The sequence below is a fragment of the Babylonia areolata genome, chromosome 22, assembly GCF_041734735.1.
Source record: "Babylonia areolata isolate BAREFJ2019XMU chromosome 22, ASM4173473v1, whole genome shotgun sequence".
Taxonomy (NCBI): domain Eukaryota; kingdom Metazoa; phylum Mollusca; class Gastropoda; order Neogastropoda; family Buccinidae; genus Babylonia; species Babylonia areolata.
In genome coordinates, this window is record NC_134897.1 from 6,621,066 (window position 1) to 6,648,193 (window position 27,128).

The 27,128-nt window shown below is 44.2% G+C and overlaps 1 protein-coding gene across 1 annotated transcript; it reads right to left on the reverse strand.

The window, feature by feature from the left end:
- Positions 1–985: 985 nt before the first annotated feature.
- On the reverse strand, positions 986–26,179 carry LOC143297345 (sorbitol dehydrogenase-like). Its single transcript, XM_076609643.1, has 9 exons — positions 26,075–26,179; positions 24,096–24,129; positions 22,727–22,897; positions 21,838–22,000; positions 17,838–17,956; positions 12,117–12,185; positions 5,625–5,803; positions 3,384–3,505; positions 986–2,691 (listed from the first exon to the last, which is right to left on the reverse strand). The coding sequence occupies exons 1-9, from the start codon at positions 26,126–26,128 to the stop codon at positions 2,541–2,543; spliced, it is 1,062 nt and encodes a 353-aa protein (XP_076465758.1). The 5' UTR covers positions 26,129–26,179; the 3' UTR covers positions 986–2,540.
- Between the last annotated feature and the right edge of the window lie 949 nt (positions 26,180–27,128).

The following is a 27,128-nucleotide window of genomic DNA, read 5'->3' on the forward strand; positions in this document are numbered from 1 at the left end:
TAATTATGTGTGTGTGTGTATATGTATGTATACTCTGTTGTTATGCTGAACTTGTGCTAAAAAAAAAGAATAGGTTTAATATTTCATGTACAAGAAAACTTTTCAATGCACACACACACACACACACACACACACACAAATTGCTACTGCAAAGGATATATTTTCACTGATTGCGGTTTGTCTGTCTGTTAGCTGGATAATGCGAAAACCTGCACTCGAATTTGAATAACATTTTTGTGGCAGAGTAGGTTTCCCATATACACACAAGTTACATGAAAATAAAAGTGTGACGAAGATTGTCTGGATCGTTTTACATATTGTGTTTGGGGAACTGCTGACACCCAGTATAACAAAACGGATTCAAAAACATAGCTGCTGCAAACATGTCTTCACAGAGAGAGAGAAAGAGAGAGAGAGAAAACGAATGAACGATGTTGATGTTTTTGACTTTTTGCATTCATTATCAGTTGTTTCGCTTGTCAGTTTAACGACTTCTCTTTTACGAAGTCCTTTAAGTAATTTCCTGTAACTGTATTTAGAGGTTGTTTTTGGGTGTTTTTTTTTGTTTTGTTTGCTTGTTTGTTTTGTTTTTCTTCCAAATTTCACCCACATTTTTACCCTCATTTGCCCAGTTTCCCCCAACCCTCCATTCATCCACATCTCCCACCCCTTCTAACCGATAATACTCAGATGTATTCATAAATACTTTTACAAAATGTCTTCAATCACCGATATGTGTGACGGGACATTAAACAAAAATTCCTCCTCCTCCACGAACGAACGAACGAACGAATCTTTTTAATGAGGGAAGTGGAATAAGCATGTATGTGCTTTTTTACATCCAGCCCTCAGGGCAAAAGAAATGAAATCAAAATGTTTACAAGATAACAAAAGGTTATAGAAAAATATACACAGCAGCATTTACAAGAGAGATGTAGATGTAGATGTTTTATTCATATATAGGCCATAGCCCCTTAGAAGGGGGTACACATGGAATTGACATTAAGTTGCATATTACTACAAAGAAAAATTACGTTACATAAGCATTGTGTTGTTTAAAAGCTCTATGCAAATATAAAGCAAAATGTTGTACAATAGATTCGTTCGTAGACAATAACAAAATGAGTTTAAATAAACAAGGCTGTCTATAAAATTTGAGTGGAATTAATCGTTCTCTAATATTTCTCAATGCTGGACAACTAAGCACAAAATGGACCTCATCTTCAGTTGATTCTTTGCATAATGGGCATAACAAATTACAAATGTTTGACTGCCTATAACGATACTGATGAGTAAAAACATCAGAGACACCGAACCTAAATTTCGTCATTAAATGCTTCAAACCTCTAGCAATATGCATACGCATATAAATTGGAACACTATGCAAATTATTGATCATTCTGTATACCTTAAATCTGTCACTGTCCTGGATATGAGAATTCCAACTTTGCCATCTACAATCAACCAATCTTTCGCGGAACACACGAATAAAAACATTTATATCTTCAACACCTTGATTTAGCCATACAAAACCAAAACCGTACTCATATAATTTCTTTCTAACATTTGAGACCCAATTTCTTCTACCCTTATTATCTAAGTCTAACAACATTTTGTATGATTTATATGGCAATCTGTGTTCATCCATTTGTGTTAACTTGAGCCAGTACTTAATACATTTAACGGTAGAGAGCAACGATATTGGGTATCTGTCAGTCTCACCATAGACGAGATCATTTGGTGTCTGAAGGGAGACCCCTAAAATTTTTTTCAAAGCATATAGATGAATTTTTTCACAGTGTATAGCAGCAGAGTCAACACTCTGCCCCGTACTGTATCATAGGCTGGATCTGAGAATCAAATATTTTTAGGAATAATTTCAGAGATTCATTTTGTACTAATGACAATTTCTTCATGACATATAACAATGCATTTGTTGCTCTACTTGCAAGGTTTTTACATGCAAATGTAAAACTCAAACGTGTAGAAAAATAAATACCTAAACATTTGTATACACTCACAATGGGCATTATAGTTCCGTTATAGGTCCATCTTTCTCTTACAAATAACCTCCCTTTCTAAATACAATTATATTACTTTTACTCATATTCACTTTTATTACAAGAGAGAGAGAGAGAGAGAGAGAGAGAGAGAGAGAGAGAGAGAGAGAGAGAGAGAGAGAGAGAGAGAAGTACAATAGAACAAACAATTCAACCACTGTCATGCTAAAATCAAGTCTGGCCTTAAAGCCCACCTCTTCCCAAAATAGCCTCCCTTCCCTGCCTTTTCCTTGACTTCACTTTCTCCAGTTTTAGAGTTATGCATGCGTGTGAATGACTGGTGCTAAAGTGCTTTGATTCTGCACATAATTCAGCGCTATATAAATACTATTATTAATATTATCATTGATAATTTTATTAGTAGTAGTAATATCATTATTATTATTATCAAATCAAACACAATTCTGATAATACACATAAACAAGTTTCTCAGTGATCTCTGCAGCAGCAGTTCACGTTCCACCATCTGTCCCCGTGGGGTCAGTCCTCCGTGCAACGGATGACGACTTTGCCTGCAGCGTGTTGCATGACTTCAAACCCTTTCACCACGTCAGTCAGGGGGAATGTGTGCGTCACCAATGGTTTGAAGTCAAACTGTCCTGACCCGAACAGGTCAACGGCAGTGGAGTACCTGTAGTAATATGTACAATTTAGCAAGATGATGATGATTAGACATTTTTAAATGCCTAGGATTCAGCTCTTGGCTCTAACACAACGGAGACAGATAAGAGTACATGTATCTATCATGCAACATAGTCATTCATAATGAATAATCAAGACTACCCCCATCTGCAAAACCGTATTCCTCTCTACTCTTCCACCGCTTCCTGAAAACACTCTCTCTTTTCACACACACACACACACACACAGAGGCACACGCAGACCAATGCACACAAAATTTGAACTGTTCTATCATGCAGTTGTCACTGCTTTTGAATAAATGGTTCTGAGTATGCACTTTAAAAAAGGACATGTACAAAGGATGCATTCTTGAAAAACACACAGAGAAAGAAGTTATATATATATATATATATATATATATAATGTGCAATACACACACACACACACACACACACACACACACACAGAGAGAGAGAGAGAGAGAGAGAGAGAGAGAGAGAGAGAGAAGCCTTGCTAGGTTGTTTTTTTTTTAATTGACTTGAAAGTTGTGATGTACGTTGAGCTCTACATTGCACATGACATCATAACATATTCAGCTTACACACACACACAATCACACACGCGCACTCACGTCAACCCCACCCCCACCCCCGATCTTCTCATGACAGGGCAAACAACCAAAGAACAAAATAAAGGACCTACGTGTTGTTGAACCTAATGACACCCTTTATGTCCAGCTCCTTGGCGACCGCTGTCCGGAGTGCGATGTTTGTATGGTCCCCACCCAGTCCTGCCAGCAGGATACAGCCCCCTGGCCGTGTGGCCTGCACACCAGTCCGTCCGTCAGTCTGATAATCAACAGTCACGTCAACCCGTCCATCCGTCAGTCAATCAACAGTCACGTCAGTCAGTCAGTCAGTCAGTCAGTCAACAGTCACGTCAGTCAGTCAGTCAATCAACATTCACGTCAGCCAGTCTATCAACAGCCACGTCAGTCGGTCAGTCAACAGTCACGTCAGTCCGTCAGTCAGTCAATCAATAGTCACGTCAGTCAGTCAATCAACAGTCACGTCAGTCAGTCAATCAACAGTCACGTCAGTCAGTCAGTCTATCAATCGACAGTCACATCAGTCTGTCAGTCAACAGTCACGTCAGACCGTCAGTCAATCAATCAACAGTCACGTCAGTCAGTCAATCAACAGTCACGTCAGTCAGTCAATCAATCAACAGTCACGTCAGTCAGTCAATCACCAGTCACGTCAGTCAGTCAATCGATCAACAGTCACGTCAGTCAGTCAACCAATCAACAGTCACGTCATTCAGTCAGTCAACAGTCACGTCAGTCAACAGTCACGTCAGTCAGTCAATCAACAGTGTCAATCAACAGTCATGTCAGTCAGTCAGCCAATGAACAGTCACGTCAGTCAGTCAATCAACATTCACGTCAGCCAGTCTATCAACAGTCACGTCAGTCGGTCAGTCAATCAACAGTCACGTCAGTTAGTCAGTCAGTCTGTCAATCGACAGTCACATCAGTCAGTCTGTCAGTCAATCAACAGTCACATCAGTCAGTCTGTCAGTCAGTCAACAGTCACGACAGTCAGTCAGTCAGTCAATCAACAGTCACATCAGTCAGTCTGTCAGTCAACAGTCACGTCAGTCCGTCAGTCAACAGTCACGTCAGACCGTCAGTCAATCAATCAACAGTCACGTCAGTCGGTCAGTCAATCAACAGTCACGTCAGTTAGTCAGTCAGTCACTCAGTCAACAGTCACGACAGTCAGTCAGTCAGTCAATCAACAGTCACGTCAGTCAGTCAATCAACAGTCACATCAGTCAGTCTGTCAGTCAACAGTCACGTCAGTCCGTCAGTCAACAGTCACGTCAGACCGTCAGTCAATCAATCAACAGTCACGTCAGTCGGTCAGTCAATCAACAGTCACGTCAGTTAGTCAGTCAGTCAGTCAGTCAACAGTCACGACAGTCAGTCAGTCAGTCAATCAACAGTCACGTCAGTCAGTCAACAGTCACGTCAGTCAGTCAGTCCCTCAGTCAACAGTCACGTCAGTCCGTCAGTCAGTCAGTCAATCAACAATCACGTTAGTCAGTCAGTCAGTCAGTCAGTCAGTCAATAGTCATGTAAGTCAGTCAGTCAGTCAGTCAGTCAACAGTCACGTACGTCAGTCAGTCAGCCAATCAACAGTCATGTCAGTCAGTCAACATTCACGTACGTACGTACGTAAGTCAGTCAGTCAACAGTCATGTCAGTCAGTCAGTCAATCAACAGTCACGTACGTCAGTCAACAGTCACGTACGTCAGTCAGTCAGTCAACAGTCACGTACGTCAGTCAGTCAGCCAATCAACAGTCATGTCAGTCAGTCAACAGTCACGTACGTACGTACGTAAGTCAGTCAGTCAACAGTCATGTCAGTCAGTCAGTCAATCAACAGTCACGTCAGTCAGTCAGTCAGTCAGTCAGTCAACAGTCACGTCAGTCAGTCAGTCAGTCAGTCAGTCAGTCAGTCAGTCAGTCAGTCAACAGTCACGTCAGTCAGTCAGTCAGTCTCTCAGTCAACAGTCACGTCAGTCAGTCAGTCTCTCAGTCAACAGTCACGTCAGTCAGTCAGTCTCTCAGTCAACAGTCACGTCAGTCTCTCAGTCAACAGTCACGTCAGTTTACCTCTTCGTCATAAAGAGCATGACGGGAAAGGTCATATGCGCTCTTACCTTCCTAATAAGTCTGGTTCCTATACTAGAAAAGTGGAATAATAAGTTTTACGCGTGAACACACACACACACACACACACACACACACACACACGGGTGATTTCACAGACTCACTTTTGCACACATGTAGGTCAACGAAAAGGTAGATAAAATCAAGCCAAACTATAAAGAGAAACGTTCCTAGGTCTGTTCATCTGACACACGTACACACGTACGTAAACAGCTGTGTTGGTTCCATGCGCGGTTCCGCTGCACTCCATGGTGACGTCAGGAGCCCCTCCCAGTAGTGACGTCACGCGGCTGGCGACGTCACGTGGACCAGAGTCCTCCACAAGAACGGTCCGGCACCCGCTGACGTCGGCAATGAACTGAAGGCGTTCCCTGTTCACTTTTGCTGAAAATCCATACATAACCTTCTCTCTCTCTCTCTCTCTCTCTCTCTCTCTCCCCTCGAGCTGACATGAACAGAGCACAGTCTGAACGTGTTTGTCCACGCATACAGACAGCGTATTGCCACGCACAAACAATGACAAAAAAAAATATTTATTTTATTTATTAAGACTTCTTGCTATAGCCCATATTCTTGAAGCTCTATGCGCTTTACAATAGCACTAAACATTCACTCAAACATCCCCACACAAACATATGCATATAATTAGAAGCATAGGTGAGAGAGAACAATTAAAATAGGTCACGTCAGTTGATTAAATCAAGAAATGCAACAGGTTTTTAAAAAATGATAACAACAACAAAAGTAGGCAATTGAAATTGAAAGAACACAAGCACGTATACGCATGCATATATACATACATACATACAAACACACAAAACACACAACGTGCGCACACACACACACACACACACACACACGCGCGCACGCGCACGCACGCACACATGCACCTACGAACACAAGCCGAATACCCAAACATATTACTCACGCACTCACTCAGTGACACACACACATACACGCACCTACAGGCACAATACACACACGAACACAGATCAACAATCAAATAATGCAAACTACTGCGACATTACAAAAAATAATAATAATAAATATATATATATATATATATATATATATATATATAATAAAAGCCTATATATATATAATAAAAGCCCACATTACACACACAGATCAAAATAGAAAGATGAAACAAATGTTCACACACACACACACACACACACACACACACACACACACACACACACACACACACACACACGAATGACAACAATTGAAACACACAGGCTACAACATCACATGATAAAGCAATATTGATCAAACATTTCTAGTAAAAACGTATGTACATTATTACATTTAAGAAATTAAACCTGAAAATGTAAAAATGTACGTATTGTAAAAACACTCACACCTCCACCCCGCCCACATACACTAGCACACACACACACACACACACACACACACACACACACACACACACACACACACACACACACAACTCATCAACAACAACAAAAGCACAACAGATGGACAACTGAGTAAACTATAACATTACTTCATAAAACAGTTCGTGTAAAAAAATCTCTCACATACATATTTATACATTAGACACACACACACACACACACACACACACACACACACACACACACACACACACACACACACACACACACACACACACACACACACACACGCACGCGCGCGCGCGCGCACGCACGCGCGCACACGCACTACTTCTATAGATTATTATTTGGAAATAGGATAAGGGGCAACCTGTTGCCATCAGCATCCGCTTGCCAAGTAGGCACAAGATGAGAAAATATGGCACAATGCATTTTCTGCATGCCTACATGACGTGTATGGGTAGCGGGACATGATCTAACTGCGCGTACATACCTGTATATGGGGCTGTGAGTGCATGTGCATGTGTGTGTGTGTGCGTGTGCGTGTTTGTGTCTGTCTGTCTGTCTGTCTGGGTTTTTATTGTTGTTGTTTTGTTGTTGTGCATGTTGATGTTCATCCATCTTACTTCTGGTCAATGAGAGTGATATAAGACAAAAAAACGAAAGGGGCTACGGCGAGAGCGGAAACTGGTTGTAGAATAATGAGCAGGCTTGTGGGAAATGTGGTCTGTGTGTATATGCTGTCTGTGAGAGAGAGAGAGAGAGAGAGTGTGTGTGTGTGTGTGTGTGTGTGTGTGTGTGTCCGCCTGTATGTGTTCGTGTGCGAGTATGCGTGTGTGTGATGATTTCTTAACTCTTTCATATTTTACTATCCCCGAGTTTTAGATCAGAAAAAAGAAATAACCAAATTCTAAATCTATAAGTACTTACTTATTGGACTGTTTGATAATGAAACAAAACCATCATGTCAACTTGGTGAATCAAAATGCTGTGAACAAAGTGTTTTCAAAGTACTGGGATGCACTGCCTGCTGACACCACACAAACGCCAGCAACGAAAGGAGAAGGCACTGAAACCACCTGCATCAGGACAGCACCAGCTACACCCCTGCCCACAGTGCCAGACACTTCAGAACCCAGACTGGACCCATCCAGTGTGAAACATGCTCATCTTATTTTGCGAAGGAGAAACAACAACGAACGTGTGCGCATGAGTTTGTGCGTGCGTGTCAGAGCGTGAGGATTAATCCATATACGCTACGTCATAACAGCGTTAAGGAAAACAGAACTGGAACGGAGGATAAATGGCGAAACTACACACTGACCAAACGTGCTGGTTCAGCCTTTCAATGGACCTTGCGATCGGCTGGGCTGTGAGCAACATGATTTGAACGTGCTGGTCACACTCTGGGAGCTAATAAATGCTACAGGAATAAAACAGATCAAGGGAAAATATTATTTTTTCATAACACAGACGATACAGACATGCTATTCATCTATCTTATTTTTAATTCAGGAAGCATGCCATTCAGTTTCACTGGTATATTGTCTGTCTGTCATTTAATTATGGAACATTGTATCATGTTAGTATTGGGACAATGTGGTAGCATTGCCGGGATAAATCGATTATGTGCAGCTGTGTACATGCGTCCAAAAATGACAAGTGGAAACAGTTTTGCGAGGCACTCAGTTATGACACAACATTGACAGAGTTCTGGCAATTTTATCGTCGCATGGAAGGGAAAACGTGCACAACAACAACCCCAGACATGTTAGACACTGACGGAACCAAGCTTAAGACAAATGAAGAAAAAGGATCTGCCCTGCTCAAACGTTTCATACAACAGAGTGATTAAAGAAACTTAGATGAGAAAAAGAAATATGTTGAGGAGTTAAACCAAACCCTTATGCAGACTGGACCTGATAATGACTTGACAATAGATGATCTAAACGAGGCAATAGCTAAATGCAAGAAAGAATCGGCTCCTGGCCCAGACAAAGTTCGTTACTCAGACATCAAGGAGCTATCGGAAGAAGACAGAAGCAAACTTTTCAATCTATATCAAAACAGTTTCCACAATGGACATGTGCCGGAGGACTGGACACACAGCTTCTTAAAACCCGTAGCCAAAACCAGGAAAGGACCATCGTCAGGTAAGCGGCTACCGGATCCTAACCATGCAAAACATTGCTGGAAAGCTCGTGGAACGCATGATAGCCAGGAAACTTGCAAGGGATCTTGAACACAGGCACATTCTCCCTTCAAATCAAGGTGGTTACAGAACAGGCAAGTCCACATGGGAAAATGCAGCTGCTTTTGCATATGAGGTGTATGAAGGATTTCAAAGAAAAGAAGAAACACTAGCAGCAGCAATCGACCTTGAAGATGCCTACAATAAAGTCCAGTTTGCGCACCTCATGGAGCTGCTACTAAGGTATGGAGTAAGTTTGACACTGACAAGATGGATAGCAGCAGCGCTTCAGGAAAGAACCGTCGTCCTACGCCTCGGAGATTGGATGTCTGCACCTTCTAAACTATCCATGGGACTGCCACAAGGGTCTCCGCTCTCTCCTGTCCTCTACAATGTCTACACGAAGGGCCTTGCAGACTTAAACAACAATGGAATTGCTCGGGTGCTTACCCTTGCGGATGATGGCCTGGTCTTCAAAACTTCGAAAGATGCTCAGGAAAGAACTAAAGCCGTCCAGAAACAACTAAACAATATTGCTCAATGGTGCAAAGACACAGGATCTTCCATCAATCCAGCGAAGGCCCAAACGTTGCTGTGCACCCTCAACAACAAAACCGCGAGCAAATCACCACCTTCTGTGTCATTCGATGGGATTCAAATCGAGAAAACTGAATGCCTACGCTACCTAGGAATACACTTCGACAGGATGCTGACCTTCAGAAAACATACGGAAAATACTGTTCTCAAATGCAAAAATGGCCTTTCAGTCTTAAAAGCAATGGCAACCAAAGGTATTGAACAACGCCACCTCTTCCTGCTATACCAATCACTCGTCCTCAGTGTGATCGACTACGGACTTGGGCTAACAACACCGTCTCAAAGCAACCTCCTAAAATTAGAAAGAGTACAAAATGAAGCTATGAGGCTGATCCTTGGAACAACAAAAGACACGCCCACAGAAACCATGCGATACCTGCTTGACCTTCCTTCAGTGCAGGCCAGAAACAAGTTAGAACAGGTCAAGACCTACTTCAAAGCATTAGAAAACCCTCAAAACCCACTGCATGACGCAGTCAAAGAACCAAAAGGCAGCCGTCTAGGACGAGGAAGATCATGGATGGGGCAAGCAGAAGACACAATCTAGCTAGTATGCCGACTACAAGACCTGAAAGAAACAAAAGAATGGGAGAAAAACCCCGAAAACCTCAACCATCTATTCAACACAGACATTTCACCCACTCTAGGAAGACATTGTCGGGAATGGCCAAAGGGCAAAACTGATGCGGAAGTGAAGCTACTCATAGAAGAAAACAGTAAAGAAGAGGACATCATCATATACACAGATGGCTCAGTCACCAAAGACCAATCTGGTTGGGGATTCACTGCGAAACAAAATGGAAAAACAATTTGGGAAGAGAATGCTGCCTACAAAGTCACAACCTCCAGCGATGGAAGTTGAAGCTGCGACACATGCCCTCCAGTGGCTATCGTCCATCCATACGCCCGGAAACCAACATGCCATGATTCTAACAGACTCAATGAACCTCATACAGAAAACGGAATGGGAAGCCCAGAGTGGCATAAGGCAATGCGCAACTTTCAGATGCGCAACTTTCACATGGTCATACTGCCCGGGACATGCAGGTGTTAAGGGAAATGAGCGAGCTGACAGACTTGCTGGTAACGCAACACCAACGAGCGGCCTACATCTAGGAAAATCGGAAATCCTCAGAAAAGTCAAAGAATATAAAAAAGAACAGGTACAAGGCCATCACACCATCGACCGCCTCAAAGAAATAAACGCAGAGAGAGGGAGCGGCCGCAAGTCTAACATGAAAGGTAGAGCACGATGCTTTGCAAATCAAACAAATATCGGCATCATTTCCAAACCAACATTGCGCAAATTTCTTCAAAACGGAACAGAGTCTCTGTGGGCTTTTCCAAATACAATAGACTGAGCAACACACTAGACGCCACGTTCTTGGCATCAGAGATCTTTTCCCATCCCTCTTGCGGCCAATCAGTGGCAGCCTCTGTGCGTGTGTGTATGTGTGTGTTTGTGTGTATGTGTGGGTCTGTGCTTTTGAGTGCGTTTGTGAATGCGCGAGAGTGTAAGTGTACACAAGTGTCAGGAGAGTTCTGTGTACGTGTGTGTGTGTGTGTGTGTGTGTGAGGGGAGGTGGGAGTGCGGGGGGGAGGTGGGGTAGAGGATGAGGTATGTGAGTGTATGCATGCCTACACTGTGGGAGCAACAGGATATTGGAACGGATATATATATATCTTTGTATATATGTGTGTGGGGTGCTTGTACAAGTGTTCATCTCTGTGAGTGTGTGTGTGTGTGTGTGTGTGTGCCGTGGAAGCTGCGATACGTAGACTAGAAATGAGTGTGTGGAGGAGGGGGGTAGAGGAGGTGCAAGGTAATGTGTGTGTGTGTGTGTGTGTGTGTGTGTGTGTGTGTGTGTGTGTGTTGGAGCTCATGTACGTTTATATGTATTTGACTGTGCTTTCATATCTGTGAAACTGCATGTTTGGTGCATATCTGTTATGCATGTGTGGGTGTATGTGTGAATGTGTGTCTTCATGTTTTACATTTATTTGCTTATTTATCACCATTGTTGTCTATTTATTTATTTATTCATTTTTTATTATTATTTTATTAGTATTAGTATTATTACTACTACCTTTTTCTATATTATAATTATTATTTATTTATTTATTTACTTATGTAAGCTTATCTATTATTTATTCCCCCGTTTGTTTGTTTTTGTTTTGTTTTGTTGTTGTTGTTTTTCTCAAGGCCTGACTAAGCGCGTTGGGTTACGCTGCTGGTCAGGCATCTGCTTGGCAGATGTGGTGGGGTAGCGTATATGGTTTTGTCCGAACGCAGTGACGCCTCCTTGAGCTACTGAAAACTGAAAACTGAAACCACAAGGGCATTTACATTCAACGCAAAGCATGCAGGCGACGGATACATGATTCATTTTGTACCATTCTGAATAGACATGGTGATAATGAGTTGCTGATGTTAATGACAGAGGCAGTACAGAAAGTCAGTGTGACTTTTCTTTATGACACGCACACAGACAGGTAGCGTAACTAAGCTGCATGACCCAGCTAGACACACGTGTGTCCGTGGCGTTACCTGTGACACAGATCCGTGTGACGCCCAGGCAGGTTTTGGCCGTCATCACTATCATCTGACCCAGTGGTCCTGTCCAGCAAACGGCGTACAATGGTTAGCAGTGATGATGATGATGATGGCGATGTTGACGATGATGGTGATGGTGTCGGTGATGGTGATGATGATGATGATGGTGATGATGGTGATGATGGTGATGATGATGATGATGGTGATGATGGTGGTGATGGTGATGATGATGGTGATGATGGTGATGATGATGATGATGATGATGATGGTGATGATGATGATGGTGGTGGTGATGATGGTGATGATGGTGATGGCGATGATGATGGTGATGATGGTGGTGATGGTGATGATGGTGTGGTTCGTCCGTCGGGATCGACGAGGACCATCTAGTCATCCTGGGAGGGGGGTTGGGGGGGGGTGGTTGGGCTCTGTGGGTGCGCAAATGACTGGTCAGGCCAATCCGCGCCCGGAAGGTTCTGACGCAGTGTGGACATGGGATGGTGGCGGCTGTCGGGGACTTGCTGGCACTGCTTTTCCTGGCCTGTCTGCGTTGCTCTGCTGCAGCGATTCTGTTGGCCTCACAGGATTTGGCGCTTTTGTGGACAGCTGAACGCCACTTTGGTGTGTCCATTGCATTCAGCTCCCATGTGTCGTGGCTGATGTTGAAGGCCTTCAGAGAAGCTTTCAGAGTGTCTTTGAAGCGCTTCTTTTGGCCTCCATGGGAGTTCGCCGAACAGCAGTTTCTTGGGGAGCCGGTGGTCTGGCATGCGAACTACATGGCCTGCCCAGCACAGCTGGGCCTGCATCAAGATGGTGTAAATGCTGGGCAAGTTTGCACGAGTGAGCACCTCTGTGTCAGGGATCTTCTCTTGCCACTTTATGCCGAGAAGTTTTCTGAGGCTGGTGGTGTGGAAGTGGTTCAGCTTTTTGGCGTGGCATTTGTCGACCGTCCATGATTCACATCCATAGAGCAGTGTGGTGAGAACTATGGCCTTGTATACTTTGAACTTCGTCTCCAGGGTGATGCCTCTCATGTTCCTAACGTTCTTATGGAGTCTGCCGAAGGCAGCGCTGGCTTTGGCGAGTCTGGCATTCACCTCGTCGTCGATGACAACTGTGCGAGAGAGTGTACTGCCCAGGTATGTGAACTTGTCCACCGCGTTCAGTCGTTGCCCGTTGATGAAGATGTTTGGTTCAACGTAAGGCTTTCCTGGAGCTGGCTGGTGCATCACCTCAGTCTTCTTTGTGCTGATTGTGAGGCCAAAGTTGTTACAGTCAGCAGCGAACTTGTCGACACTGTGTTGCATGTCAGCTTCGGAGGCAGCGTTGAGAGCGCAGTCATCAGCAAACAGGAAGTCGTTGACGGTGTCTGTCCTCACCTTGGTTTTTGCTTGAAGCCTCCTGAGGTTAAAGAGTGAGCCATCTGTGCGGTACGTGATGCCAATGCCTACGTCAGCGTCTCTGAAGGCATCTGTCAGCATGGCTGAAAACATGAGACTGAACAGGGTGGGGGCAAGAACACACCCTTGCTTGACTCCGTTGGAGACATGGAATGGTTCTGAAGTCTCTCCATTGTCTTGGACTTGGGCCAGCATCCCATCGTGTAGTTACCGTATCATGGTGATGAACTTTCTGGGACACCCGTACTTCGCCATGATTCTCCAAAGGCCATCTCTGCTAACAGTATCGAAGGCCTTGGTCAGATCGACATACGTGGAGTAAAGGTCGGCGTTCTGTTCCTGACACTTCTCCTGGAGCTGCCTGGCAGCAAACACCATGTCGATAGTCCCGCGTTCTTTCCGGAAGCCACGCTGGCTCTCTGGTAGGAGACCTTGCTCAAGGTACGCTATGAGACGGTTGAGTAGCACTCTGGCCAGAGGTCTTGCCTGCGACGGACAGCAGGGATATTCCACGATGGTTGTCACAGGCCTGACGATTTCCTTTGCGCTTGTACAGGTGTATGATGGAAGCGTCTTTGAAGTCCTGTGGAACTGCCTCATGGTGCCAGATGAGCTGGAACAGCTGATGAAGTTTCTCAGTCAGCGCCATACCACCTTCTTTGTAGACCCCAGCTGGAATGGAGTCTGGGCCAGGGGCTTTGCCATTGGATAGCAGACGGATAGCTTTCTGGGTCTCCTCCAAAGTTGGAATGGCATCCAACGACTCACTGACTGGCACCTGGGGGAGTCGGTCGATGGCTTCATCATTGATGGTGGAGGGGCGGTTCAGTACACTGTCAAAGTGTTCAGCCCATCTCTCAAGGATCCGGACCTTGTCAGTGATCAGAGTAGAACCATCAGCACTGAGGAGTGGAGCAGATCCGGAGGTGGTGGGACCGTAGACTTCTTTCAGGCCGTTATAGAAGTTCTTCATGTCGTTCCTGTCTGCAAAGCCCTGGATCTCATCAGCTGTTATGCTCAACCAGGAATCCTGCATCTGCCGCCAGCTTCAGCTAGATGGTGCTGCATGCGCTCTTCAGTATGTCTTTCTTTGACTGTGACTTGGGATCTTCAATGTGGGCTCTGTAGGCTTGGCGTTTGTCTTCTAGCAGCTGCTTGATCTCAGTGCAGTTCTCATCAAACCAGTCTTTATGCTTCCTGACAGAAGGCTCCAGGTACTCCATGGCAGTTTTGTACACCGTCTCATGCAGTGCGCCCCATGCTGCCTCCACATTCTGGTTGTCCAGCACGGTGGACTCAAGGCGTTCCTCCAGGGTGTCAACAAAGCTCTGCTTGATGTTGCCTATCTCCAGCTTGTTGACATTTAGGCGTTTGAGTGCTTTCATGCCCTGAGGCCGTCTCTTGGGCTGGATGCGGAGGTTGAGCTTGGAGACGATAAGGCGGTGGTCTATCCAGCACTCGGCGCCGCACATGGCCCTCGTGACTCGTACGTCCTACCTGTCCCTCTTCCTGCCGATGACAAAGTCTATGAGATGCCAATGCCCAGAGCGAGGATGCATCCATGACGTCCTGTTGCGGGTAGGGAGGCAGAAGATGGTGTTTGTGATGAGAAGGTCGTGCTCGGCGCATGTCTGGAGAAGTAGATGGCCATTGCTGTTACAGTTACCAACCCCATGCTTCCCAATTATGCCTTCCCAGGAGGTGCTGTCACAACCAACTCTCGCGTTAAAGTCACCAAGAATGATGAGCTTGTCTGCGTTGGGAACAGTGGTGATGACAGCGTTCAGGTCCTCGTAGAACTTGTCCTTGATCTCATCCGGGTTGGTCATGGTGGACGCGTAGGCGCTGACAATGGTGGTAAACTTCTTCCCGTTGCATATAGGGAGTTTCATCGTCATCAGGCGATCGTTCACTCCTTTCGGAGGGCCAGCCAGCTTGCCAACGAGGGTTGTCTTCACTGCAAAACCAACTCCAGCCTCACGTCTCTCTTCAGGTCTGCGACCACTCCAAAAGAAGGTGTAGCCTGCGTCTCGCTCACAGAGTTCGCCTTCTTCTGCCAGTCTGGTCTCACTTAAGGCAGCGATGTCGATGTTGTACCTGGCTAATTCACTCCCAATGAGTGCTGTGCGTCTCTGTGGTCTGGCTGAGTCGCCTCTGTCCAGAAGCGTACGCACGTTCCATGTGGCAATGGTCAATGGGGTGCTCCTTGTTTTCTTCTTTCTTTCCTTTGTGTGTCGACCGCTTGAGTAGGGTCCCCGTCAGCCGCTGTATGCTGACTAGGTTGGTGTGGAGCAGACATTGTTTAGGGCACCTTTTCTAGCCCCTTCCTCATGCCATGGAGGTGAGCAGTGCTGTCCTGAAGAGGGCTGCTCAGCCGCTCAGGGGGCTGCCGATCTCCACCGCTGCTCCAGTCAGTGAAAAACGACCCTATGGCCTGAGCCGCCTATGTGCAGGTCCGCGGCTACGACTGTCAGTGTACCCACACCTGTCGCTTCGTCGCTCGCCTGTCGCCACAGGGCTTGGGGAAAATTATGGTATGGGATGAAGGATGACTGATGACTTGCGCAATGACTTTGTTTATAGTGAGGAGGAGTTGCGCACCGTCGACCTCACTCTCTTGTCCGAAACCGTCTGTATCCAGTGGTAAGACGAGGTCAAGACGACTGGAGATGGAAACGGATGCAGTGGATGACCAGGATGTCCTATATGCCTCATCCTGCCCTCAGCACTCCACAGTGCTCTGCTGCAACCGCCTTCCTCTCCGTTGAACCATGAGGATTTCTTCCGCAGAGTCCGCCGGATCCAGTCTTCACTGGCTTGGGTAGGCAAGCCCTAACTCACCGAGGGTTTGAGACCCGTCGGCTACCCTCACCTAGTTTAGCCAGCCTGTCAAAGCCGTTGCCCGGGGGTTGGGTGCTGCCGCATGCTAGCAGCTTCTAGGACCCATAGGTGAGAGCTGGGTGCTGGTGGGGACCAACAGAGGACGAACCACTCCCGGAAGAGCGTGACAAGCCCCCCCTCTAGAGGTACTACCCCTCCCGTGCACCCCCTAACCCCCTGATGATGGAAATGACGGTGATGTTGATGATGGTAATGGTGGTGATGACGACGACGATGATGGTGGTGATGATGATGGTGATGATGATGATGATGATGATGGCGATGATGAAGAGGATGGTGACGATGATGATGACATCCATTTAAATGAAAGCACAGCGCTGTGACGGTGGCCCAGTGGTTAGAAGCCCGACAAGGACGCGAGTGTCCACGGGTTTGAGTCCATGCACGGACCGGGACTTTCTTCTTCTTCCTTCGTGGGCTGCAACTCCCACGTTCACTCGTATGTACACGAGTGGGCTTTTACGTCTATGACCGTTTTTACCCCGCCATGTAGGCAGCCATACTCAGCTTTCGGGGGTGGACCGGGACTTTGACTCTCCCTATACAAGACCTCGAGTGGCGGTCTGGGAGCGGGTCGTTCGGATGAGATGAGAAACCAAGGTCACGTGTGCAGTATGCACTTAGCGCACGTAAAAGTACCAACAGGTTGTCCCCGGCAAATTCTGGAGAAAAATCCACTTTCTTGGATATGCCTGTAGACAAAAACAACATATGAGCAACGTTGCGCTGTAGCACTCCACGGGAAGAACATCCCGAATTCCAAAGAGAGAAATCTGTTGTGGCAAAATGTAATACAATACAAAACAAAACAAAACGAAATAAAGCAAAAGAAATGCAATACAATACAACACATAACAGTATAATGCAATACAGTACAGTCAACACAATACAGTACAATACAATACAGTACAATACAAAAGCTACACTTTTTGCTTTCATTGCCGAAACCATGACCCAGTTATACATCAGTGCATCAATGAAAGTGCACCAACTTTTTTCTGTCTCTGAATGATTTGCAACTGCTGCTATCAGTGCGGAGGAAACTATATTGACAGACTGGTGAAAGATGTCTGTAAAACCACGGGTTTTTCTTATCTATCATGTTTGAATCACAAAGCAAAGTCTGTAAGACCTGATGAAGTGCACCTTGCCAACCGTTTATTCCTCTCCCATTTTGTTTTGACAATTATTAAATACAAGGCAATTTTCATCATACCAGTTCACTAATATGTCATTTCTCTTCGGTCGTCACAGTCATCGTCATTGGCGATTGGCCCTGTTGTTCACGGACTGGTCAAGTTTATGCATTCAGCCACGTGCAGAGTGAACGGGAACGTCAAGAGCACTGCACCTTGCGGTGCATCAGTGTTTGGAAAGTAAACAGTAGACATGCAATCGTTTCGTCACAACTCACCCGCTCCACAGACCAAGAGACGTTGACCTGCCTTGACCCCTGCCCTTTGACACCCAAAAAGGGCGCAGGCCATTGGCTGAATCATAGCCGCCTCCTCCCAGCTCACTTTTGGGGATAGTCTGACACACACACACACACACACACACACACACGCATACACACACATGCGCGCGCGCGCAAAACTAAAACTGAACCGAAACTGTTCAAATATAAAGTTGCAATTGATTTGATAATGGGCATTAGCAAAACACCTACGTATACATCGCGTGTACACACAAACACCTGAACAAATTCCGATGTGTCAAAATGAAATCAAACTCGATATCAGAAATAGAAAAGAAATAGTGCTGAAAGAAACAGGGGAATTTTCCCTCGTGTGATTCATTGAACGATAGGAAACTCAGAAATATTAGTGAAAGTAACATCTACCTTACCTCTATTTCGATAAACACACACAAAGCCCCACGAACACACACATACGAAGAGACATACACAGGCACACAAACATACCCTCCTCCCCTCTACACTCACATACACGTACACCGTTCGTTCGTTTATTTATTTATAGTCTGTTCATCTAAGATGATGATATTAGACTGAAAATATCATTTCTATCATAATGATGATTGTTATTATTAATTAGAAATCGATATTTCTGTATATTCGAATGAAAAGGGGGGCGTTTGAGGTGGAGGGGAGGGGGGAGGGTGGTGGTGGGGGCAAGGGGGGAGGGGACTAAGAAAGAAAGAGACAGACAGACACAGAGAGAGAACAGAATGTGGAAAAGATTGAGTACAAAATCTAAAATGGAGATGGTGAGTGTCAGTGATTGGAGAAAGAAAAAACATAATATTGGAAGGGTGTGTGTGAGAGGCGGGACGGGGGAAGCGGGATTAGGACCAAAAAAAAAAAAGCAATAATCAAATATTGTATGCACTACTTCTATAGATTATTATTTGAAAAGAGGTTCATGTGGGGACCTGCAATAAATAGCCAACTGGACTATTTAACACACAGCTAGCTAACATTAATAAAGAACAGTTTGAAATATAACTTCTTCAAAAAAATGTTAACGTTTGAAACTAGTAACACGTGTTCCGTAATTTCTGGAGGCAAAAAAGGTTTCATTACTAAACAGCGGGTTAAAACGTGCTCTACCGTTAAACGTCCCTTGCAAATGCATTCAATATTTTCACAATATTTTGTGTATGGGGCATTTAGTAATAACCTAAATGCCATGCTCTTAACAGCCCTGCCAGTTCTTTTAGCATTTAATAAGGCAGAAGTGTTCACTTCTAAAGACATAAAGGAATTCTGCATATTTCTTTCAACAATATTACACATTTCAGATGATGATAAACGATGAGGAAGTTCAATTGCATTTAAAGCGTTTTTAGCTCCAAGCTTTGCAAGATGATCTGCACGTTCATTAGAGAAAAGCCCACAGTGTGAGGGAATCCAGCACATTTCAATATTAGTTCCTCTCATTTGAATACAGTGAATCAAAAATCTTATTTCAAAAATGATGTTATAATTAATGCCCGTACAACCTGATTTGATAGACTGCAGAACTGATTTTGAATCAACACAAAAGTTTAGGGGCAGATCAATTAGATATGTTAATGCCATAAGGACGGCAATTAATTCAGCTGTAAAAATTGAGAAGCCCTTTCCAATATGATATGACTTTTTAATTTTCAGAGCAGGAATTGCATATCCAGAACCAGCAAACTGATTTTCTAGAACGGAACCGTCTGTAAATATTTTTAAGTGGTGGGGGTATGTTTCAGACAAGTGTGATTTGACTCGAGAAGCTAGTATATTGGGATTTTCATCTTTCTTAATGTCACAATATTGAATGTCAAAAGCTGTTCCCGTTAATTCCCATAATGGAACTGGCGAAGTGCTCATAATCGGAGCAACATTTTGTGGATCAACATTTGATTGATTAATAGTATCTGACTCGTATGTAGAAATAGTTTCTAGATTTCTGTTCTGTTTCGCTCGTTTCGAAAAAAGTTTGTCAGGCCGTATATTAATCTCAGTTTTGACAGAATTTTCTGTAGCATTTGCTCTAATTACATATTTTGCCGATGCTAGCTTTCTTAATTCATTAATAGGTAGTATTCCTGCAGCTCTATACGACTGTAATGTCTTCGTATGAAATGGAACACATAGGGCCAGCTTTATGGCTTTGCTATCTAGACTTTACATTTTTTAAGGAAAGCATTCGGAGCAGAGAAAAATACCTCCTGTCCATACGTCAATATAGATCTTACCAGTGCAGTAGCGAGATGAATAAGTGTTTTTGGATCTTGACCCCAAGGCTGTTTACTGACGATTTTAAGAAAATTTAAGCTTTTCATTGCTTTTGATCTCATGTTTTCTGGATGTTTCTTCCAATTTAGCTTTGGAGTAAAATAAACACCAAGGAATTTGACCTCAGATTTATAAAAGAATACACGTACACCAACGCACACACAAACACCACCTAAACATCCATACACACACGAAGACTCAATCGGCCTACTACTATTACTACTACTTCAAAAACAGCTTTTACTACAACCACTACTATCCTGCAACCACCACCACCTCAACAACAACAAGACAAGAGAGGCAAGGCCTTCAAGACTCACTTGTGATAAGCACTAAATCAAACAGACAACCACCGATATATATATATATATAAATATATATGTATATCCTCTCTCTCTCTCTCTCTCTCTCTCTCTCTGTGTGTGTGTGTGTGTGTGTGTGTGTGTGTGTGTGTGTGTGTGTGTAATACAATACAGTTTGCTTTTACAAAGAACTCCATCAACGCATACCAGAAAAATGATGCAGATTTAATATTCGTAGAACAAACAAACAAACAATACTAAATGGACAACCTTTCCAGTACTAAGTCCACATTTCAATTATCTTTTCTTTTGTTAAACGATATTGTCTTGGATGGTGCTGACTTTGTTTTTTTCTCGTGTGTGTGTGTGTGTGTGTGTGTGTGTGTGTGTGTGTGTGTGATGGGTTTTTTTTCATTGGCAATTTTAACATTCAGAACAAATGGAATGCTATCACACTGATCAAACAGTTCTGTGAATCTGAAATAGCAGTGTTAAACTTAAAATCAGATATGTTTCGACGTAGGCATGCTTTTTCAGTAAAGTGTGTGCACTTGTACACACACACACACACACACACACACACACACACACACACACACACACACACAGAGAGAGAGAGAGAGGCAAAAGTGCAACTGTTACAATCATCAAGAACAAGTCTGTCAGCTGATTACGGCAATGTAGTTGAGATATTTGTGTGGAAAAAAAATTAGTATAGACTTCGCACACAAACAGAACAGGGCCCAACCTTTTGAACAAAAATTACAACAAAGCAAAACAAAATCCACGCCCAGCAACATGGAAATGTCACTGCAATCATGTTTATTCTTACTGCTATTCTTCTTCTTCTTCTTCGTTCGTGAGCTATGTAGGCGGCCATACTCCTATTTCGGGGGTTATTCTTCCTGCTATAAAACATCCGAAATTTGGATGATGAAAATGAGCGCATTACCTTTCCATAATCAACAGCGACTTAACAGTTGTGCGCATGTATGTGCTGCACTGTGTAGAAAAGAGTATGGCTGTTTCAGGGGCAGTGTGTTCCAACAGGATGAGTGAGCAGCTGTTTTTATTGTCAGTGCTAATGATCCCTGGTCTTCTTGGTCCACTGGTTTTGAATGAACACTCTGAATTCTTTGTCTTGCTGCTAGCACAACACAACTCCCTCCCTAGCGCTCTCTCTCTCTCTCTCTCTCTCTCTCTCTCTCTCTCTCTTATCAAGAAATATCATATGTCCATGAACGTCACATACATGATGTTCTGACATATAAGGCAACAAGATGGTGCTGATTTTACTGACGTTTGAAACTTGTTGTAATGATTTTTTTTTAAATAATGATAATAAAAACATATAATCATGGATCTTCCCCCCAGGTTACCTGTAACAGAGCTTGGCGGGCCAGACTATGAAGGTGGCCAGAGATCCCGGGGTGGGGGCAGCGGACATCATCTTGGCGTAGGGACACAGGTTGGCCCTCCCCTCTCTACACCAAAGGCAGTGACCACACCCCGGGTACTTGGGGGAGACCGCCACCCGGTCACCTGTGAGGAGAGGGGGAGGACAGGGGAGGGGGGGGGGGAGACGTGATCAGGATGGTCATGCTATTACAATTGTGTTTCAGTTCTAGTGAATGCACATCTTCCCCGCCAGTGGCACGGAATTTCAGTGAAGATTCGGTGCGGAGGTGACCCCTTCTCTGTCCGCGTGTCTGTCTCAGACTAATGGGAAGTGAGTTCCACACGATTGGAGCAGTGTGATTAAATGCTCTTTTACAACTACTACTATCCTACAACCCCCACCACCATAACAACAATATAATACAAAAGAGGCAAGGTCTTCACCAACAATCTTAAAAAACACGTGTTGGAATTTTCATTGGTTATCATATCGAATGAGAGGGAAGAATACGAGAAGAGAGAGAAAAATAGAAAATAGAAAGCGCCGATTGTTTATACCAAAGACTGCATTCCGTGTTTGTGTTTCACTCCACGGACTTTGGTTATACCAGTGACTTTGCTTTGAAACTGACAGCAACTCAAGATCAAAGTGAAGTCAGGAGCAACACATCAAACAAGAAAGAAGAGTTGTTGGGTTTTTTTTGTTGCTCTTTACTTGAAGCAAACTGACTGTTCTACCAGCAATGAACAAGAATGGCTGAATGTGATTGACATCTACAAATCTATAATTATATATATTAAAAGAAAAAGTCACTAGAAAAGCAGAGCCAGGCACCACAGCACTGCAGTTCCTGCCAGCCAGCCACTCACCCAGCACCAGATCCGTGACGCCAGGCCCCAGGCCGGAGACGACCCCGCAGCTCTCGTGACCCAGAACGATGGGCTGGGGGAAGGGGACACCACTGGCCACCCTGCACCCTGTCCGGTAGTGAGCCAGGTCTGACCCACACACACCCACCGCCCGCACCTCGATCTGCACCTCTGTGGGACACACAGGGCTTGGTTACACCTCTGTGTGTGTGTGTGTGTGTGTGTGTGTGTGTGTGTGTGTGTGTGTATGTATGTGGTGTGTGCGTGTGTGTGATGTCACTGTCGACCAGCATTTTAATGTTTTTCTGTCTCAACATAGATGATATAGATGCCTGACGTAGGTATACCCCCCCTCATCCCCCCCCACCCCAACCCCTAACCCCCCACCTCCCCACTCCCTCCTCCCCCCCGACACATACCAGTTCCCACAATTCATACACATCATATATTTTAAGGCACAATTTTCTTTTTCATGGTTCATTACCACGTTCTTGGAGATGTTGATATTCGCAACTTCGTTCCTTTGTTTGCAGGCGGCGGACTGCCGCCCCAACCCCCACCCCCACCCCTCTTTCCGCAAATAAAGTCCCTCAAGAATCGCAGGTCTTCAAGCCAGAGAAACTGCACAGTCATTCTGTTCCAAGGACCACAGTCAGACTACAGGCAGTATAAGTTACCAAGAGTCACGCAAGGAGACAAACTGGTGTTTTAGCTGTGGGGTGGAGGGAGGGGGAGGGGTGCGGGAGGCAGAGGAGGTACGCTTTCTGATGTGAGTTTATGTTTCAGAGAACATCGCTTCTTTTGTGGTGAAAACTGTCAATTAAGTAAACTCTGAAATAGAAAACAAAATGTCCAAAAATCTGGGTATCAATGATGGACTATTTGTGTTGCTATTTCATTACCGTTCAAGCCATGCAACCTTTGACTATTAATTATACTGCAATCATCGAAGGTAAGAAAGCTGTGAGCTCTTTTCAACAAGTGTAATCAATTGGCCAGATTTATTTACTTCATTTTGCATGCTAATCATGAGCAAGTGAAGTGTTGTTTTCCTCCATTGTCGGCCAACTTTTGGTCATCTGAATTATTTCCTTGACTGAGCCAAACATGAGTTATGATGCAATTGCAATTTATGCTTCATACGTCCTGTATATTTTCATATTCAAGAATAAGGTGACAGCCATCTTGGGTTTCAAGCATAACCCATAATGCCCATCATTTACAACGTAGCCTCGAACGGGTTTGGTCCCAGCACCCCCAATTCAGGTAAACATCAACAGAAGAGCCCAAACATGACGCAAAACCAGGTATCCTGGTCATCGCTCAGACTGCATGTAGTATACCTAGGAACGTTGAGAATACAACTCACCCCCCTCCGCCGGGTCAGGAACTTTGTGCTCCTCCTGCAACACACACACACGCACACACACACCCACACACACACACACACACACACACACAATGCGTATTCAACTTTAAGAACATACACAGAAATTAAAGTATTACGCTTTGATGACCAGATGAAACTTGCATTCGCAAAGAATATCAGTACAACAGTTCAAAATAGTTTAAAATTTAATCTTCATTTCCGTAAAAGAGCACAGTCTATTCACTCCCTCACAACTATATGTGCTTATACCTCTGGCATATTTGAAACATGAGGAGTGAACCTACATCAAACTGCCCCTTGGTTATCACACACGACAATACCGAAGTGGGAGATGAACAACGCAACATTTGATGCTAATTACCCAGATTTTAAAAAAAAGCTGAAGACCCTGCTCTCTCTGCTTTTGTTAAATCTCACATTCAAGAAAATTATCCAAATCACCTTGAAGGAAATACAGACGGTTCAATACCTGTTAACAATCAGGCAGGGGCAGCATTTATATTTTCGTCATTAAAAGTAGAGAAGTACTATCATATCGGTATAGAAATTTAGTATTCCATATTCAATACAAGAAGATTGTTCTCTACTGGAAAAATACAAAACAACTTGTGGAACCATGTCAATAAACTAAAACAGGAGTCTGACCCTGACAAAGAAAATACTAATAATAGCTCGCACAAAATTGATCGCATGTTTTCTCTTAAAACAAAGGGGCATCACAGTAGCAGAAGGCTCACCAGTCTAATATATTGACTATGACTGGATGCCATAAAAACAAAGTTTTAATGTGACTTGCATTTGCGGTAAGGAAATTACCCCTGTGCATATCATCGATAAATGTGAACAGTTAAAAACATTTGTACCTATTTCATTAACAAAATCTGTAGTTCCATCTGCTTCCATTAGAAACATGTGTTTGGAATAATTAGGAGCCCCATTGGCTCTTCGTTATAATGTTACTGGTTGACTGGTTAGCTGGGCTTTTTTTATGACAGTTGAGGAGAGAGGACTAGGGAAAGTGATGATTTAAGGCATGGGTAGGGTGGGGAAGATGATGGATTTTCGTCTAAAATCACAAGTGTGGAGCGTTGGCCTAGAGGTAACGCGTCCGCCTTGGAAGTGAGAGAATCTGAGCGCACTGGTTCGAATCACACCGGCAGTCGCCAGTATTTTCTCCCCCTCCAATAGACCTTTAGTAGTGGTCTGGACGGTAGTCATTCGGATGAGGCGATAACCGAGGTCCCGTGTGCAGCGTGCATTTAGCGCACGTAAAAGAACCCACGGCAACAAAAGGGTTGTCCCCGGCAAAATTCTGTAGAAAAATCCACTTCGATAGGAAAACAAATAAAGATGCAGATAAGAGGGGGAAAAAGAAAAAAAAAAGGGGGGGGGGCGCTCTCAGAATAGCGACGCGCTCTCCCTGGGGAGAGCAGCCCGAATTTGACACACAGAAATCTGTTGTGACTAAAGAGTTATTAAAAACAATAAAATAAAAAAAAGACGTTAAATAAAAGAACGGACACAATGCGTGCACGCATAAGCACACACACACACACACACACACATACACATGCGCGCGAATGCTTGTGTGTGCGTGTGTGTGTGCGCGCGCGCGCCGGTCTGTTTGCCCGTTTGTGTAAAGCACTAGAGCCATAAAAATTAAGAATATAATGCTATATGAATTCACATTGTTATTGTCATTAATTCTCACATGCCTACATTGCTAAACGCTAGAAACTGTTGGTCAAACACGTCCCAGTATAACAGATACCAGTAAGAGTCGAGAATGCAATGCAACCCACTCTTGGAATACGTTTTCATTGCTGTCATTATTGGGTGTGGGTTTTTTTTTCTTCTTCTTTATGAGTGCACTAACGATACAGAAGCTAAAAACACTGATACGCTAAACACAGCATGACGTCACCCCCCACCCCCACTCCCCTTCCCCCCCAACTTACCACACGCAAGTCCATGGGACCGTACAACACTGCACACAGGGTTTTGGCGGACATGTTTCCAGCGAGAGGAGACCCAAGGGAGTGATGCTGAACGGACAGACACCGACTGCTCCTCTCTACCGTCATGCACTGCGGGCCACGTGATGTTTCCCATCACCCTTAGCGTGGGTCGCCGCCAACAGTGTTCAGATCTCGTCACGTGAGGAACACTGGTCCGTTTTGGGACACGAAATGTAATTAAACGGAACAGTGCGCGGCTACAAAGTGTAGGACTGTATCATTATTTGACAAATGAAACAAATCATGATTATATCACATGAATATGATTCCATAGTTCCCATAAACAACAATAATTACATGCTGCTTTGTCTTACTCAGTATTATTTCATAACTCTCTGAATATGAAGGTGAGTAAGGAAATGAAAACACGAAATAAGGGAGAACCAATGCAAAAAACAAAACAAACAAAAAAAAAAGAAAGAAATTTACATGTACAGAATTCAACATCGGGTATTGATAATTTGCAACGCGACGTTCTCATTTTTGCACATGACGTCATCAGCAGTTAAGTTTTCTCTCGGTACGGTAAAAATCACATGGTCATGTAGCATCTTCCGCATGGTCATTGTAGCATTTTGTTGGAAAGCTAGAAACATTGCACAGCACGCGCACAGTGTGCATGATGCTTCTCTTTCTCTCTCTCTCTCTCTCTCTCTCTCTCTCTCTTTCTCTCTCTCTCTCTCTGCTATTTTTTATGTTTCGTGATTAACTCTTGTTGTTGCAGTTGCTGTTGTTGTTACCGTCTACACCGAGTGTCGATACGATTTTTTCTTCTTCTTTTTTTTTTTTTTTTTTTTTTTTCCTTTTTCATCTTTTGTGCGTGTGAGTGGGGGTGTGTGTGTTTGTGTGTGAGGGAGGGCATGGTGTAAAGAAGCTTCCAGCTTATCCAGTTACCCTCAATAAAACATAAGACCAGTGACACACGTGCAACACGTGCAGGCCAGGTGTCAGGCAGGCAGATGGGGGATGCCCGCTTACCTGGGGAACCAGCCAC

Bases quoted from the DNA above. Each gene is read 5' to 3' on its own strand.
- LOC143297345 (XM_076609643.1), bottom strand. From the start codon at position 26,128: ATGTCCGCCAAAACCCTGTGTGCAGTGTTGTACGGTCCCATGGACTTG. The intron at 24,130-26,074 runs GTAAGTTGGGGG...TGTGTGTTGCAG, and splicing joins GTCCCATGGACTTGCGTGTG to GAGGAGCACAAAGTTCCTGA. The intron at 5,804-12,116 runs GTAACGCCACGG...ATGGATTTTCAG, and splicing joins CACACGGATCTGTGTCACAG to CAAAAGTGAACAGGGAACGC.